This window comes from Xenopus tropicalis, chromosome 5 (genome assembly GCF_000004195.4).
Source record: "Xenopus tropicalis strain Nigerian chromosome 5, UCB_Xtro_10.0, whole genome shotgun sequence".
Taxonomy (NCBI): Eukaryota; Metazoa; Chordata; class Amphibia; order Anura; family Pipidae; genus Xenopus; species Xenopus tropicalis.
In genome coordinates this window covers 129,846,136-129,860,872 of record NC_030681.2, presented here as the reverse complement: position 1 = coordinate 129,860,872, position 14,737 = coordinate 129,846,136, and the positions used below count along the sequence as shown (strand labels likewise).

The 14,737-nt window shown below is 41.9% G+C and overlaps 2 protein-coding genes across 3 annotated transcripts; one reads left to right on the top strand and one right to left on the bottom strand.

The window, feature by feature from the left end:
* Window positions 1-273: 273 nt before the first annotated feature.
* Window positions 274-6,015, bottom strand: wdr53 (WD repeat domain 53). Its single transcript, XM_002935097.5, has 3 exons — window positions 5,911-6,015; window positions 3,064-3,561; window positions 274-2,121 (listed from the first exon to the last, which is right to left on the bottom strand). The coding sequence occupies exons 2-3, from the start codon at window positions 3,541-3,543 to the stop codon at window positions 1,522-1,524; spliced, it is 1,080 nt and encodes a 359-aa protein (XP_002935143.1). The 5' UTR covers window positions 3,544-3,561; window positions 5,911-6,015; the 3' UTR covers window positions 274-1,521.
* Window positions 6,016-6,122: 107 nt separating this feature from the next.
* fbxo45 (F-box protein 45) lies at window positions 6,123-14,737 on the top strand. Of its 2 annotated transcripts, NM_001142120.1 has the most exons (4): window positions 6,138-6,550; window positions 7,418-7,774; window positions 9,070-9,160; window positions 10,670-14,737. In NM_001142120.1, the coding sequence occupies exons 1-4, from the start codon at window positions 6,245-6,247 to the stop codon at window positions 10,675-10,677; spliced, it is 762 nt and encodes a 253-aa protein (NP_001135592.1). In that variant the 5' UTR covers window positions 6,138-6,244; the 3' UTR covers window positions 10,678-14,737. The 2 variants fall into 2 exon arrangements, with proteins under 2 accessions (XP_012825639.1, NP_001135592.1); XM_012970185.3 differs by lacking the exon at window positions 9,070-9,160 and having other exon boundaries at window positions 6,123-6,550.

The following is a 14,737-nucleotide window of genomic DNA, read 5'->3' as shown; positions in this document are numbered from 1 at the left end:
CCTTGTGCCAAAACATTGCTACGTAATTCCTCATTTTGTCTGCCATTTTCGAACCCAGGCGCAAGTGTGCTGTCAGTCTTAATAGGCCTGATGCCTCAATAGCTTGTTGGTGGTTCTGTGCTGTTCTGTGTTGGCACTACACAAATAAAGGATAACAATAATAATTTATGTTACTTGTGGAAAGGTCTCAGATCTGAATGCAGTGAGGCTACATGTAAATATGCTGGTGTATTTGCAGAATAAAGAAGGATTGGTAATTTACTGTCAATGGAAAAGAGGGTTTCTCCAGATCAACAGCACCAAATATGTAATGAACTAAATATGTTCTGAAGTTTATTCCCAAATTGGCTATTGAGATAAATATTTTAAACCCTTTAGGGCAGCAGGCAATCAGACACAAGCTATTCCGATATAGAAAATTCTTTCACTTTCAGATTCATGTGACAAAGGAGGCTAGCAAAAACATTTCTTAAAATCTACAAAATCAGCCATTATTTTAATGACCTTAATTTTAAGAAGACCTTTTTTGCCAACACTTTGCACCCCATGTCACTAGCATTGTTCTTATAATTGATATTGTTATGTATAAAAAGTCTTTATGCATAACTTGATACTTTGATCACCATAATGAGTTTAATAATCCTTCCTTAATAATCCTTACTGTACTTTTTTTATAATAAGGGCAAGAAGTGTACATAGATTCTGTGGCACATTTAAAAGATTTTTTTGCAAGGCAAGATTTTATTAGCCTTTGTGGCCACTGACAGTCTGCCATCAAAAATTCCTTGCTGCTCAAATTCTTAACCACCCCCTCATACAAGAAAAAAGGTATGGGCGATGACCTGATTTGGCACGTGAAAGAGCATTTTGTAACTGTATATTCATGTGACTGACCCATGGGCACACTAGCTGACTGTCACAGAAAGATGCCTTGTGTAGGCGGCTTAAGTAATTTTCACCTCTGAGGATCTGTATAAAAACCTTAGACAAATGTAAATAGATGGAATCCGCTTCCTTGCTTACATTCAACCCATACCTTTTTTAAATAAAGTTGCTAGACAGATATAATCATACACAAACTATTTGCCACAAATTCCTGCTTCAAACTCCTTATTTCCATTTCTGTAGCACTTGATGTGACCTCTCCATATCCTTACAAGGGGCTCTTTAACTGAATAAATTATTTGCTTAATTGGCAGTGGAAAGGAATAACTAAAAAAAATAAATCTATACCCAATGCAGACAATACCATTAGCCTTTCCCAAAAATAAAAGCAAGCAGAAGTTTGTTTTAAACATTGTAATCCCAGTGATTTTACTCATATTGCTAAAAAGGCAAACACTGCAGTATTTTGAAGCTTCGGTTACAATCGAATTTACATGAGTGGCTCCCTCACAAAGTTTTCTTCTCCCTGCAACTCAGTTTATAAGGCACAGCAAGCAGCTACAGATGTGTCCATCTGTATGGGGCATATGCTCCCAGTACAATTCAAGTCATTATTCTAATCAATATACACAACGACTACATTTCTCCCAGTTGATAAACTGTTATGCAATTGGTTGGGTCTGCTACTAGAACTGATCTAGATCCCTGGAGTGAAGCTTCAGAAACCCAGTTTATTTTCTCCCCATGTTCAATGGACAACTTTGCACTGATGCTCTCAGCAACATCTGATATTTTGTGACCGGAGCTGCCGGCCTTTGCATGCACTGAGTTAGATTTCCTCAGATGGTGATTTTTTGGTTGCTTCTGTTTCTTTTGCTGAGTAGTTTTTTTGCCAGTATCCCAAAGACACACTTTGCCATCATTTCCTCCAGAGATCAAAAAATGTTGCGTTTCCTCTTTTAAGAAATGGACTTGTGAAACCCCTTGAGTGTGGCCTTTAAAAAACAGCTCCTCCTCAAATCGTGTCCCTGTAACCTGGAAAACTCGTATTTTGCCATCTTCAGCACCACAACAAAAAGTGTTTCCAGAGGCAGCTACAGATAGTGAATGAGCCAGAGGGGGGTTGAAGAGCTGACCTGGGGACTGCTGGTAATCTGTATCTTCTTCATCTTGTGACAAGTGCTGCAGATTTGTTATCCACAGAGGTCGTGCTTTTTGCACATTCCAAAGTAAGACCTGGTAATAAAAAATGAATAAATGTCCTCTAATATACTGTACACATAAAATAATTTACTTTAAATAATCTGTGCATGTACAATTTAAGAGAATTAAATGATTAAAAACCTTAGATTACTTTTATTATGTTTTCCTGAGCAGAGCAATATCAGTAGAGTTCTCTATTCAGAACATGTGCTCCAAATTTATCTTGGTCTGAAAACTGAGCAGCAGGTGGTGCTGTTGTTACAAAATTCATTGCAACAACAGCTGAATAGCATAAAAACTGAAAATGTATTTAAATTGCAAAAGTGCTCAGAAGAGGACTATTACAAATTTTACATTATTATTTATTTATTTTTAAAGGTTGACATTCCATTTCTCAAGTGCAAAACACAGACACAAACACAGTTTGTTACACTTTGCATCTGTTCTTAGCATGAAGCTCTTTGCACTCTTTAAATGTTAAGAAGTACAGGGCTCACTAGTGCCTGACGGGCTGCTCCACAGCACAACCTTCACTGGAAAATGAGGTGGTGTAACAAATGTACCAGCAACAGTAAATGACTCCTAAAGATGCCAAGCAATAAAATTAAATTCTTATTAAATTAAACCAAATCCTACATTAATCCAATGTTAAAGAGTTTAACAGTGTGAACATTTTTCTTTTTAGGTTTTCAGTGGTAGCATTTGAAAAGCTTACCTTTTGCCACATTAAAGCTGTACATTCTATCAGCGTGAGTCATTTGCCAGCACCATTATGCCTATGTTTATTGGCAGTATCCACTGAGACTCCTAAGTGAATGATGTTTAAGAGGGAGCAGAAGTACACACCAACTAATGTACCCAGCAAGGTACTATACCTCAGCTGGGAGTACAAAGTCGGTAGGTACACAGCCAAAGAGAGAACCAAAACTTCCTACAGCTAAAACTAAGTTCAGTGAAAAGAAATAACACTCTCACCTGCATGTCAAGACCACAAGAAACAAGACTATGAGGCCAGTGGGGGCGAAAAGAGACTGCTGAGCAGATATTGGTGTGTCTATGTAAGGATCTGGTGACTTTTTTCTTTTCAAGATCCAAGACTTTGACTGAACCAGAATCATCAGCTGCAGCCAGAAGACTGTCTGTTTCATTAACAGAAATGCAGTTCACTTCCTCTTTGTTGATAATGAAAGTCTCTACTGGCTCTTTAAAAGCCCTACTGTCCAGCACACTTATATTTTCCCCATGTGACACATACAATCTGGTGGCGCAAACTGGGGAGAAGGCAATGCTGGTTACATCCTCCCCACCATTCAGTTGTATATTGCCTATAGGGTGTCCTTCTTCATTCCAAATGGTGAGTTCCCCAAGCTCTGCCCCTGAAGCAACTACTCCTTCAGTGCTTACAGCTAAACACAGGACAGCGTTTGAATGGGGGCATGTCCATGTCACTGGCATGGTTCCAGTCAACAAAATCTATACAAAAAATGAAAAAAAAACAAACAAATATTCAGAAAGCATTAGTGTATAACACATAACATGCATTATAGATATCTACTTTAAACTATACTAGATATCGATAGAACTCCATTCACTGTTTAGGAGAATGAATAAAGCATACACTATGGGGCACATTTACTAACCCACGAATCCGAATTGGAAAAATTCTGATTGGAAAACGAACATTTTGCAACTTTTTCGTATTTTTTGCCATTTTTGTCGGCGCCTTTACGACTTTTCGGAAATTGTCGTAACTTTTTCTTTACCAATACGATTTGCGCGAAAAAACACGAGTTTTTCGTAGCCATTACGATGCGCTCGTATCTTGTCGCGACTTTTTCGTATTCAGCGCTCGTAAGCGGCGGGCAAAACTTTCAGGCTTAGCATGATTTTCGAAGCCTCCCATAGGACTCAATGGCACCCTGCAGATCCAACCCGGCCCAAGGAAAGCCTCCCATAGGGCTCAATGGCACTCTGCAGCTCCAACCCGGCCCAAGGAAAGTCTCCCATAGGGCTCAATGGCACTCTGCCGCTCCAACCTGGCCCAAGGAAAGTCTCCCATAGGGCTCAATGGCACTCTGCAGCTCCAACCCAGCCCAAGGAAAGTCTCCCATAGGGCTCAATGGCACTCTGCAGCTCCAACCTGGCCCAAGGAAAGTCTCCCATAGGGCTCAATGGCACTCTGCAGCTCCAACCTGGCCCAAGGAAAGTCTCCCATAGGGCTCAATGGCACTCTGCAGCTCCAACCCGGCCCAAGGAAAGTCTCCCATAGGACTCAATGGCACTCTGCAGCTCCAACCCGGCCCAAGGAAAGTCTCCCATAGGGCTCAATGGCACTCTGCAGCTCCAACCCGGCCCAAGGAAAGTCTCCCATAGGGCTCAATGGCACTCTGCAGCTCCAACCCGGCCCAAGGAAAGTCTCCCATAGGGCTCAATGGCACTCTGCAGCTCCAACCTGGCCCAAGGAAAGTCTCCCATAGGGCTCAATGGCACTCTGCAGCTCCAACCCGGCCCAAGGAAAGTCTCCCATAGGACTCAATGGCACTCTGCAGCTCCAACCCGGCCCAAGGAAAGTCTCCCATAGGGCTCAATGGCACTCTGCAGCTCCAACCCGGCCCAAGGAAAGTCTCCCATAGGGCTCAATGGCACTCTGCAGCTCCAACCTGGCCCAAGGAAAGTCTCCCATAGGGCTCAATGGCACTCTGCAGCTCCAACCTGGCCCAAGGAAAGTCTCCCATAGGGCTCAATGGCACTCTGCAGCTCCAACCCGGCCCAAGGAAAGTCTCCCATAGGACTCAATGGCACTCTGCAGCTCCAACCCGGCCCAAGGAAAGTCTCCCATAGGGCTCAATGGCACTCTGCAGCTCCAACCCGGCCCAAGGAAAGTCTCCCATAGGGCTCAATGGCACTCTGCAGCTCCAACCTGGCCCAAGAAAAGTCACCATACTGAAGCTTGAATGAATCCGAATCTTTAGTACTTGGCGCGAAGGCTACGAAAAAGTTGTGACTTTTCGCGCAAGTAGTAACGCTACGAAAAAATCGCCAGATTTTGCGCAACATTCGGAATGGCAACAAAAAAGTCGCGACAATTTTCCGAAAAATCGCCAAATACCGATCATTACGAAAAAAACGCAATCGGACGCATTCAGCCCGTTTGTGAGTAAGTAAATGTGCCCCTATAATAGTGATTTAAAGTCAAATTAAAAATTCAACTTGGTTGCAGAGCTTTTCTGGCCACTTTTGTGATATACTGGCCCCTTTAGTTCAGCAGCTTTCATACCTTCCTTCCATACATCTAATTCATTCTTGGCTATGTGCCACACAGTGTGTTCAGGTCAGGATACAAAATGTTGTGTTTTCACAGAAAGTTCCTTGTGCGCACCACAATATGTTGTGTAACCCAACGGGATAACTAAACTAAATAACTGGTCAAGTTAGACTTCAAATTTCCCTTTGACTGTGTTATTTACTTAAACAAAAAAAACAGATTTGGGTTCAATAAATGTAGAGATTTCTGTGGCATTTCTATTGAGGTGAGTGTATAACGGTACAGCAGTTATCAGCCATATACAGACAGGCAATGATTGATTATTAAGGTTGTGGGCCTGGGGCAGGGCTCGGTGCAGCCATGCAGCATGTTTCTGCAATGATAGCGAAGCCTTAGCCACATGAAATGGGGTTCCTGCCAGTGCAGACTGAGACACCCAGCAGCTACAAAATATAGACCCGTGTAAATATTAGTAAGCAGATCTGCACATTTCATATCTAATACACATAAGGAACTTGCCAGAAAGGCAATCTATACACTTTCAAGCACGCTTTTACCTCACAGCAGGCACTCTAATGCCCGATATAGCAACCTCCTCAGGCAGCTCCTTTCTACCGCTCCTCTGATTGGTAAGCGCTTAGGAATAGGAGCACGTGGGGTCCATACTAAGCAGCTATTGGCTGCAAGTAGGTCAGGTGGAGAAAGTGCAGAAACCAGGAAGCGTCCTCATTTTTAGTGGACCCTAGCGATAATTGGTTGAGCGTTCGGGAACCCCTTCTCCTTAGTCTGATTGGCTGGGCATGACGTGATGCATAGGGCCGGAGCCGGCGCTGGTTGATGAGGTGTCTGTGTGGAGGCCGGTGAAGCGTCGCTGCCTGGAATACGGAGGGTATGGCGGCAGCAGCTATTAATGCTGCTGCACCTCCTCCTCCGGTGGCTCCAACAGCACCTCCTCCTCCTCCGCCGCCGCCGCTGAGTCAGGCTTCGGGTAGGCTGCCTAGCAGGGTGCTCGAACTGGTGTTCTCCTATTTGGACCTGCCTGACCTGCGCAGCTGCGGCCTGGTGTGTAAGCACTGGTACCGCTGTCTGCACGGAGACGAGAACAGTGAAGTGTGGAGGAGTCTGTGCGGCAGAATCGTCAGCGAGGAAGCCTTGCGAACCGACATACTGTGCAACCTGCCGACATACAAGGCAAAGGTGGGGCTGCCATTCCCCTGCTTGCTGTGCCCTGCCGCATGAATGGATAATATACCCTGCCTGGGCTTTACTCTCTTCCTATATATACTCTGGGGAGCCTGTGCGCACACTTACCGGGGATCGAAAGCTGCCTAAATAATTCTGCCTAATGAAAGAACATTCATTTTCTAATCACCAATATACATTTATTTAAACAAAAAATCGCTGGGTATTTGTAAATACAATGGTATTATATGTCCCTTAATGCTTTGCTGCTACAGATTTTAACTTATCTTGGGGTTTACATCCCCCTTAATGCTGATCTGAATTAAAATCAGATCCTACACGTTCAGATTTTAGTCTTCTTCCAACGAATGTTCAGATATCGATCATGAGTTTAAATGCAACAATCTAACATTCACATTGAAATTGTAGGATATAGTCCTAAGAATATTAAATTGGAGGAAATTCTGAATATAACATAGCTGTCAGACATCAATCGTACAAACGTGACTTCCTGGAATTGCATTGTAGGCCCGCAATACACAATACATGCACAGACTGGCGGATTGACTAAACCGCTATGGTACGAAAATCTTGGTAAAACATATGTGTGTTCAGCCAACTTTAAGGGGAATATCATAATGGCAAATGGTTTTACAATACTGATGCCTACATATTTTATAGGTATTAAGGTGAACTACTAAGTCTGGTCTCCCATGGATAATTATTAATTCTTCATTCATTAGAATAGCTGTACTAAGCAGGGACTGCAGACCCATTGGGTGGACAAAAGTCTCAATGTTAACATCCTCTTTAATGTGCATTTCTTATATTGGGGCTTGTGTTTGTGTCTAAATGCATTTCTTTACATGCCATTTCTTGCAGATGCGGGCCTTTCAGCATGGATTCAGTTCAAGTGACTGCTCCAGAAATGTCTACATTAAGAAAAATGGTTTCACCCTTCACCGAAACCCCATAGCACAGAGTACAGATGGAGCACGCACCAAAATCGGCTTCAGTGAAGGTCGTCACGCATGGGAAGTGTGGTGGGAAGGCCCTTTGGGAACAGTTGCTGTAATAGGAATAGCTACAAAACGGGCACCTATGCAGTGTCAGGGGTATGTGGCACTCCTGGGCAGTGATGACCAAAGCTGGGGCTGGAATCTTGTGGATAACAATTTGTTGCATAATGGGGAGGTAAACGGTAGCTTCCCCCAGTGCAATAATGCCCCAAAATACCAGGTGAGTTTATCCAATTATGATTTTAAAAGGGTAGTTCAACTTGTTAGCATATCCCATGTAGTAGTTTTAATTGATTTTTATTTTTTTCCTTTCTAGGCTTTAAAAAGGAATGTTTCTAGTTTATTTTCTAGATCTCTAACTTCCTAAACTGCTATATCTCATACTCTAGTATTGATACAGTTTTCAGCAGCATTAAAAAAAAAAAAATAGCAGCAATTATCAGTTTTACAATTGGGTTGTTACAGACTATTAGTTGGGGCTGAGCAATGTGTCGACTGATGTATCAGATGTCTTTGACGTTTTTCATTCATCCAGGTCTAGTAGTGAGACGTTTAAAGGTGGCAACACACGTAGCAATAACCATCTTTCATGCGACTATTGGTCACAGGAAAGATCGTTCCCACCCTCCACTGACATTCAGGGCTGAATTGTCAGATATGGAGGAAGAAACAATAGGAATTCTACCTCCTTCTGCCGATTCTGCCCTAAATGTAGATTTTGCTTGGGCGCCTTTTAACCTGGCCAAGTGAAGAGGCGTCTGATATCCGCCTTTGCAATATTGGTTGCCTCTTCATGCCGCCATACACGCACCGAATATATTACAAAACAAGGTTTGGATGATGATGTATGGCCGGCTTAAAACAACTGGAATGGTGATTGTTTTTTTCACTGGTTTGCTACTGAGAAACATGAGAGTGGAAACCAAAACTATTTTGTTATTAAAACTTGCATTTCTGGAAAATGTTCAAAAATAGAGGAGTTGTGCGACTGTGCAAAAATAAGTTCTGTATGGATGAACTACCCCCTTGAACATAATTTTAATCAGATTGTTTTTAAAAGGCAGTGCTTTTTGGCTTGAGCTAAAATAGTGCAGTAAAAGATGTGTATCCAAGTATAGTATAAATGCCTATTTTTATTTTGCCAAAAGAGCATCTGTGTAAGGTTTTAGTTTTACCTTTTTCCTTCATCTCCCTCCTCCCACCTATAATTAGAGTGGTTAAATAAAAATAATGATCTCTGTATAAATATTCCTATCCATTTTCTCATCTGCATCACATGTTTTAGGTTTACAGATAAGGAAGAGTTATATAGGGGGTTTAGGGCTGTGGCACACGGGGAGATTAGTCGCCCGTGACAAATCTCCCTTGTCGCAGGCGACTAATCTCCCCGAAATGCCATCCCACCGGCGAGAATGTTAATTGCCGGTGGGATGGCATACGCGGCGCCACGATTTCCCCGAAATAGCGGAAGTTGCCTTGAGAGGAAACTTTAATTGCCATTTTCTTTTCCCACAGTTGCTCCAAAGAAACAGGATGCTGGACATCTATTTTCACTATGTGCACTACTTGGTTTTAGTGCAAGAAATAACAGAATCCGTAGGCAAAAGTATGTTCAGCAAAAACCCCTGTTTATAAAACTATTGTCGAACAAGGGGGCATACTACTCCTTTAAAATGTATTAAAGGAACAGTAACACCAAAATATGAAAGTGTTTTAAAGGAATTATACTAAAGTATACTGTTGCCCTGCACTGGCAACACTGATCTGTTTGCTTTAGAAACTCTACTATAGTTTATATCAGTGCTGTCCAACTGGCGGCCCGCGGGCCGCATGCCCCCCACCTGTCTGGCTGCTTTGATGGCTTACCTTTGAGTAAGCATTAAATGGTATCAGTACTGTGATTAACTGGCCCCCTGCATGGTTCTCACCTCAGATTCAGGCTGTAATCCCTCTGTATTGTTTAAAAATGTAATCCCCTGTGTTTTTCACACCTTTTAATCCCTGCATTGTTCACCCCCTGCAGTGTTCACACCTCAGGCTCAGGCTGTAATCACTCCCATTGTTCACTTCTTCACACCTCAGACATAGGTACTGTAGGCAGAGTATGGCACACACAGTCAGGGTAGGGCAGGCAGAGTATGGCACACACTGCCTGTCCTACCCTGCCTGTGTGTGCTATACTCTGCCTTCCCCATGCTGCCTCTGTGTGCCATACTCTGCCTGCCCTATCCTGACTGTGTGTGCCATACTCTGCCTTCCCTATGCTGCCTCTATGTGCCATACTCTGCCTGCCCTACCCTGACTGTGTGTGCCATACTCTGCCTGCCCTACCCTGACTGAGTATGGCACACACAGTCAGGGTAGGGCAGGCAGAGTATGGCACATAGAGGCAGCATAGGTGTGTAATTATGTACTGGGGGTTGCTCTGCTATCCACAGGGGAGGAGGAGGCATATGGAATTTAAGGGTATATCTTAATATGACATAATTCTTTCACATATGAATGATGGTTGATATCCCCACAGTAAGGACCAAACATTTGGGATTTTGCTGTGCTACCACCATTGTGATAAAATAGGTGTGGTTTGAAGTGGGTGTGGTTTCAAAAAGGGGAGTGGTCAAAACTGGCTTCCATTAGCGGCCCTCCACTATGTATGCTAGAGAAATTCCGGCCCTCGGCACCGTAGAAGTTGGACAGCACTGGTTTATATAAATACATTGCTGTGTAACCATGGGGGCAGCCACTCAAGCTGGAGAATGAAAGGTTACATAGTAGATAACAGATAAATCCTGTAGATTAGAATTATGTTTTATCTGTTTGTACCCTGTGCCTTTTCTTCTTTTTTTCAAGCTTGAATGGCTGCCCCCATGGTTACACAGCAGGGTATTTATACAAACTATAGCAGGGTTTCTGAAGCAAACACGCAACTTTGACCAGTGCAAGGCAACATGACATTTATACTTGAATTACTTTGAAACAATTTCATTTCTTGGTGTTACTGTTCCTTTTAAGGATCTTTTAAGGATCTTTAAATGTTTTTCATTTGAATAAGAAAAGAGTCATTAAAAAGATTGCCGAAACATTCTAACATTCTGACCTTTTCTTCTTTCCACAGATAGGTGAAAGGATTAGAGTGATCTTGGACATGGAAGACAAAACCTTGGCATTTGAACGTGGCTATGAATTTTTGGGGGTGGCTTTTCGGGGACTGCCAAAGACCTGCTTATACCCAGCAGTATCTGCAGTATATGGGAACACAGAAGTGACTTTGGTGTACCTAGGCAAACCACTGGATGGGTAACTAAACTACTAGAAACAACTGTGGATTAAACCAAGGGGGTGCATTATGCATGTGACTTAGCAGGAAGCATCACCCATTAGGAGGATATTCAAAGGATATAAGGCATATATCACAGGACCCTTCTTGTTCTGCATCCTGGAAGACTTTTGAACTTATCCCCTGGTGGCGTGCTAAGGATATCCAACTGGGGATGCTACAATGTGAATGGAGATTAAGGGTCTCTTTGCTTTTATTTGTATCCCCAGTGTTGTCTGTGTTTTTGTGTTGGTTTGATGGTTGTGCAAAGAAATAGTATTACACTGCCGGGGTCAGTTCCGATGCAGAGATCAGTGCTTTGGACTCTCCCGGCCTCCTAGTTTCAGAGGAGCTCGGAGTCTACCAATTGTTTTTAATCTTGATTTTTTTTAATTTGGAATGCTTGGAATCTGGGCATGCCTGGGCCAAGTTTTATTGTTGTGCTTTTATTTATGCAGTTGTTTTTAGGTGGGATCCAACAACTTTTTAACAGAGCAGGGTTATACTTGAGAAAGCATTGACGCTGTGGGTACGTGTGGGACTGGCTAAATCTGTCATTCTGGTTCTGTTCTTTCAACATCATATTAAGAATCACTTTTTATTTATATATATATATATAACATTTTTTATTCTTTTTGCAGATATTCTGTATTCTGATTCCAATCAGATAAAATTGGTCCCTCTGCAAATTTGGCATGCAACAATACCAGTTATTACTTGTCAGACCTGAAAGTAATACAGTTAAATCTTCACTCCAACAAATTTAGTAAAGTCAACACTATTTTTGTTAAATCTGTTAACCAGGAAATGGTTGCCAATGAAGGTAAAATCTGGGGAGGATGCATATTTGCTGTCAGGTAGACCTGAAACTCATCTTGAAGATCGGTTAGGTTGAGCATTATAGTAGAACTTTATTTTATGTCCTATCATCAGTATCATCAAACTACAGCTGAATGGCTGATAAATCAATGTTTTCCTATATTTATAACCTTGTTATGAGGTAAGCAGGGGCTTGATCTAAAGAGTCAGAGAACTATTGACTTTAGAGGCTATGGCAAACATAAGAGCGATTCCTGCTTTTCTGCTACTCTTTAATTCTTGTCTAGTTTTATTTTGCCACAGCCCAAAATCCATCAGAGTACTCTCAAATGATATCCGTTTTAGTGAAAAGTGACCATTGTAAGGTGTGAGTAATTATTTTGGGATCAAGTGTAAAAACCTCATGGTTATCCATCTGATCAGTTCATGCAGATGGCCACATAATAGTACTATGTTTTTTGGGGACCAATTTGTCTGAGAAAAATATGGAAGCTGTGCCTCCTCTCGAGGCACCATCTACAGCCAATAAGCAGCAGACTGACTGTCATCTAGTGGAGTTGCAGGATGGTCGCTGGAGACTGCCTCCTTCTGTCCCCCATGCCAAGAGGCAATACACATGCCTATATGCATATAAGACCCAGATGGTATGGTCAAAATCAAACTTAGGGTAACTCTGCACAGATAATATAACTGTAAATTCAGCTATTTATATTTAATTTTGGTTACTAAAAATATAAAATAGTGTTGCTTGTAGGAATGAACAAACTTTTTGACACAGCGTTGTCTTAACATGCATCCCATAACCCTGTGAATGATGCTGCTACAAAACACTGACTAAATTACAGTTTTAAGTGAAATGAAGACTGCTTATGAATTTGTCCAAAAGTATCAGTAAATTAGCAAATTCCAATGTGCAGGTTTTTCCCCTTAATTTGGTGTTTGCGTGTAAACTGCATAACATATAAATAAAGCCATTCCTCGCCTAATATTGAGTTAATTTATAATCAAAGGGGGGATCTATAAATATTGTGATAAGGTGGGCTATAGTGCACTGCACTGTATTTCTGTATGGTGCGATATCATTGCTTGAATTGGTAGTAAAATGTCCACTTTATGAATTTAATGCTTGCTAAATCTATTTATTCCTGTATTTGTTATGCATGGTGACATATTCTCCTTGTAAAGGCACTATCATATCATACCTATTGTCCTTTCTATTGGGCAGGGGATAAAGCAGTTCCGCTGCATGAATGTTCTGAGTAACAAAGAAGAAGCCATCACTAGCCTGGGCTGTACACTGTGCCAGAAAGCCATAAACAAGTGTTTATCACCAAACACCAGCCTTGCATGAATAGAAATTCTGTAACACTCTCTATACAATGTAGCACTGAGCAGCAATACAGCAGTAATGTGCATTTGAGTCTATCTGGTTCTGGCTTCACTTTGCCTTGTTTGGAGCCAGTGCTCACTTCTGACAGGCCCGAGTCGGCATTCTAAAATCTTGTGGCAGCTAAGCCCGGTTCTGCCTACAGTACATAAGATAAAGTCCTGCCCGACACATAGAGAAGCCAGTGCTGCTATTTAGATGTATCAAGCCTACTGGAAGCCTGCCTGTTCAGCTATAATATTACTTCTCTAAGCTCCAGGCACCCACTGCCCATTACAGACTGTAGGTGTCTGTACTGACAGGTTATCATGTTATTGCAAGTTGGACCTTCTGCAGTTGCTACTCATCAGAAATGGCGTTTATGAAAATCCTCATTAAGAAACATACTGTGCTGTTTTGGTAACATTGGAAGGTGGTGTCTATAGCTAGCTAAATATATATATATTTGTTTTCTTATGTGTTACATTCCTACTTCTGTGCTTTTAGTCTCTTCGTAGTGCATTGGTCTGTGGCAGCACGTGCAGGGGGACTCTAGCTACCAGCTGTCCGCTTTATTTAATATCATGGTGCTGCTGATTTTCTGGGTGGCAGAGCTGCTTCACCTTCAGTACAAGGGAAAGATACATCTTCATCTTCTAATCAGCCACTATATTTATTAGTGTGTGTAATCAGGCCAGAAGGATCATAAACATTGTGCTTGTTCCTTTACTTATTTTGGTTGTTTTGTTCTGTTTCCCCCTTTTTACTGAACTGTTACAAATTTCGGAATGGTTCTTGATATGTGATGGCAATGAAGCGATTTTGGGGTTGTCGTTTGCAACTGGCAGACGTAAGGGCATATGTATGGGTGTATTTGTTACTCCCTTTGTGCTTTTCAGTGTGTTGAGTGCACAACAGTTGTAGGACCTATACACTGAGGGCCATTTATAAAGCATAACAAGGCACAGAATTACAGTTTTACAGATACGCACATAATATACAATTCACGTTTTAGACATTTATGATAATTTGGCAGATTACAACTTTGTGCACACTGGTATGTGTGTCAGAAACACAATAATAGAACAAGACATGTCTTCCTGTGGGTCATGCACAATACGGATAGCTGCCAAGACTCTATCGGTTTTATGTCCTGTGGTTGCTGTGCATGGAAAATGGGAAGCCCCAGTAGGTGAAGAGGGGCAGGCAGCCCCTTGTGCCATTAGCTTGAAGTTCATTATTTATTCTCAGACTGAGATGCTCTTTACAATGGCAGATAACTTGCTTTTATTTCTTCATTTTCTCATGTACAAAATAAAGGGACCACTCGTAAAAGGGACAAGTGTCAGTGTTTGTCAGTTAACCCTGTAATAGAGGAGAAAACCCTTCTTGCTAACTTATTTGCCGTCAGAGTGGCCATGTCGTGCTAGGTCTTATGGGAGCAAATGGAATTGAGTGGGTGGGAAGGCAACTGGAATAAGCTGCTTATTTTTTAACCCTTCAAGATGACCTCAGGTTCTCACTGCCAGTTCTAGCAACAACTGTAAGTGTTACAGGCAAAAGTGGCAGCAAAAAAAAGAAAACAAATCTCCTGTTTTTGCACAGCCAGCTCTTAAACTTTGTATCTGTTTGGTAAGCTGCAATCTCTGTTTAACTTATCTAAATAAACTCTGCTATTATCA

Bases quoted from the DNA above. Each gene is read 5' to 3' on its own strand.
- wdr53 (XM_002935097.5), bottom strand. From the start codon at position 3,543: ATGCCAGTGACATGGACATGCCCCCATTCAAACGCTGTCCTGTGTTTA. The intron at 2,122-3,063 runs GTGAGAGTGTTA...TTTTATTACCAG, and splicing joins CTTGTGGTCTTGACATGCAG to GTCTTACTTTGGAATGTGCA.
- fbxo45 (XM_012970185.3), top strand. From the start codon at position 6,245: ATGGCGGCAGCAGCTATTAATGCTGCTGCACCTCCTCCTCCGGTGGCT. The intron at 6,551-7,417 runs GTGGGGCTGCCA...CATTTCTTGCAG, and splicing joins TGCCGACATACAAGGCAAAG to ATGCGGGCCTTTCAGCATGG. The intron at 7,775-10,669 runs GTGAGTTTATCC...TTCTTTCCACAG, and splicing joins ATAATGCCCCAAAATACCAG to ATAGGTGAAAGGATTAGAGT.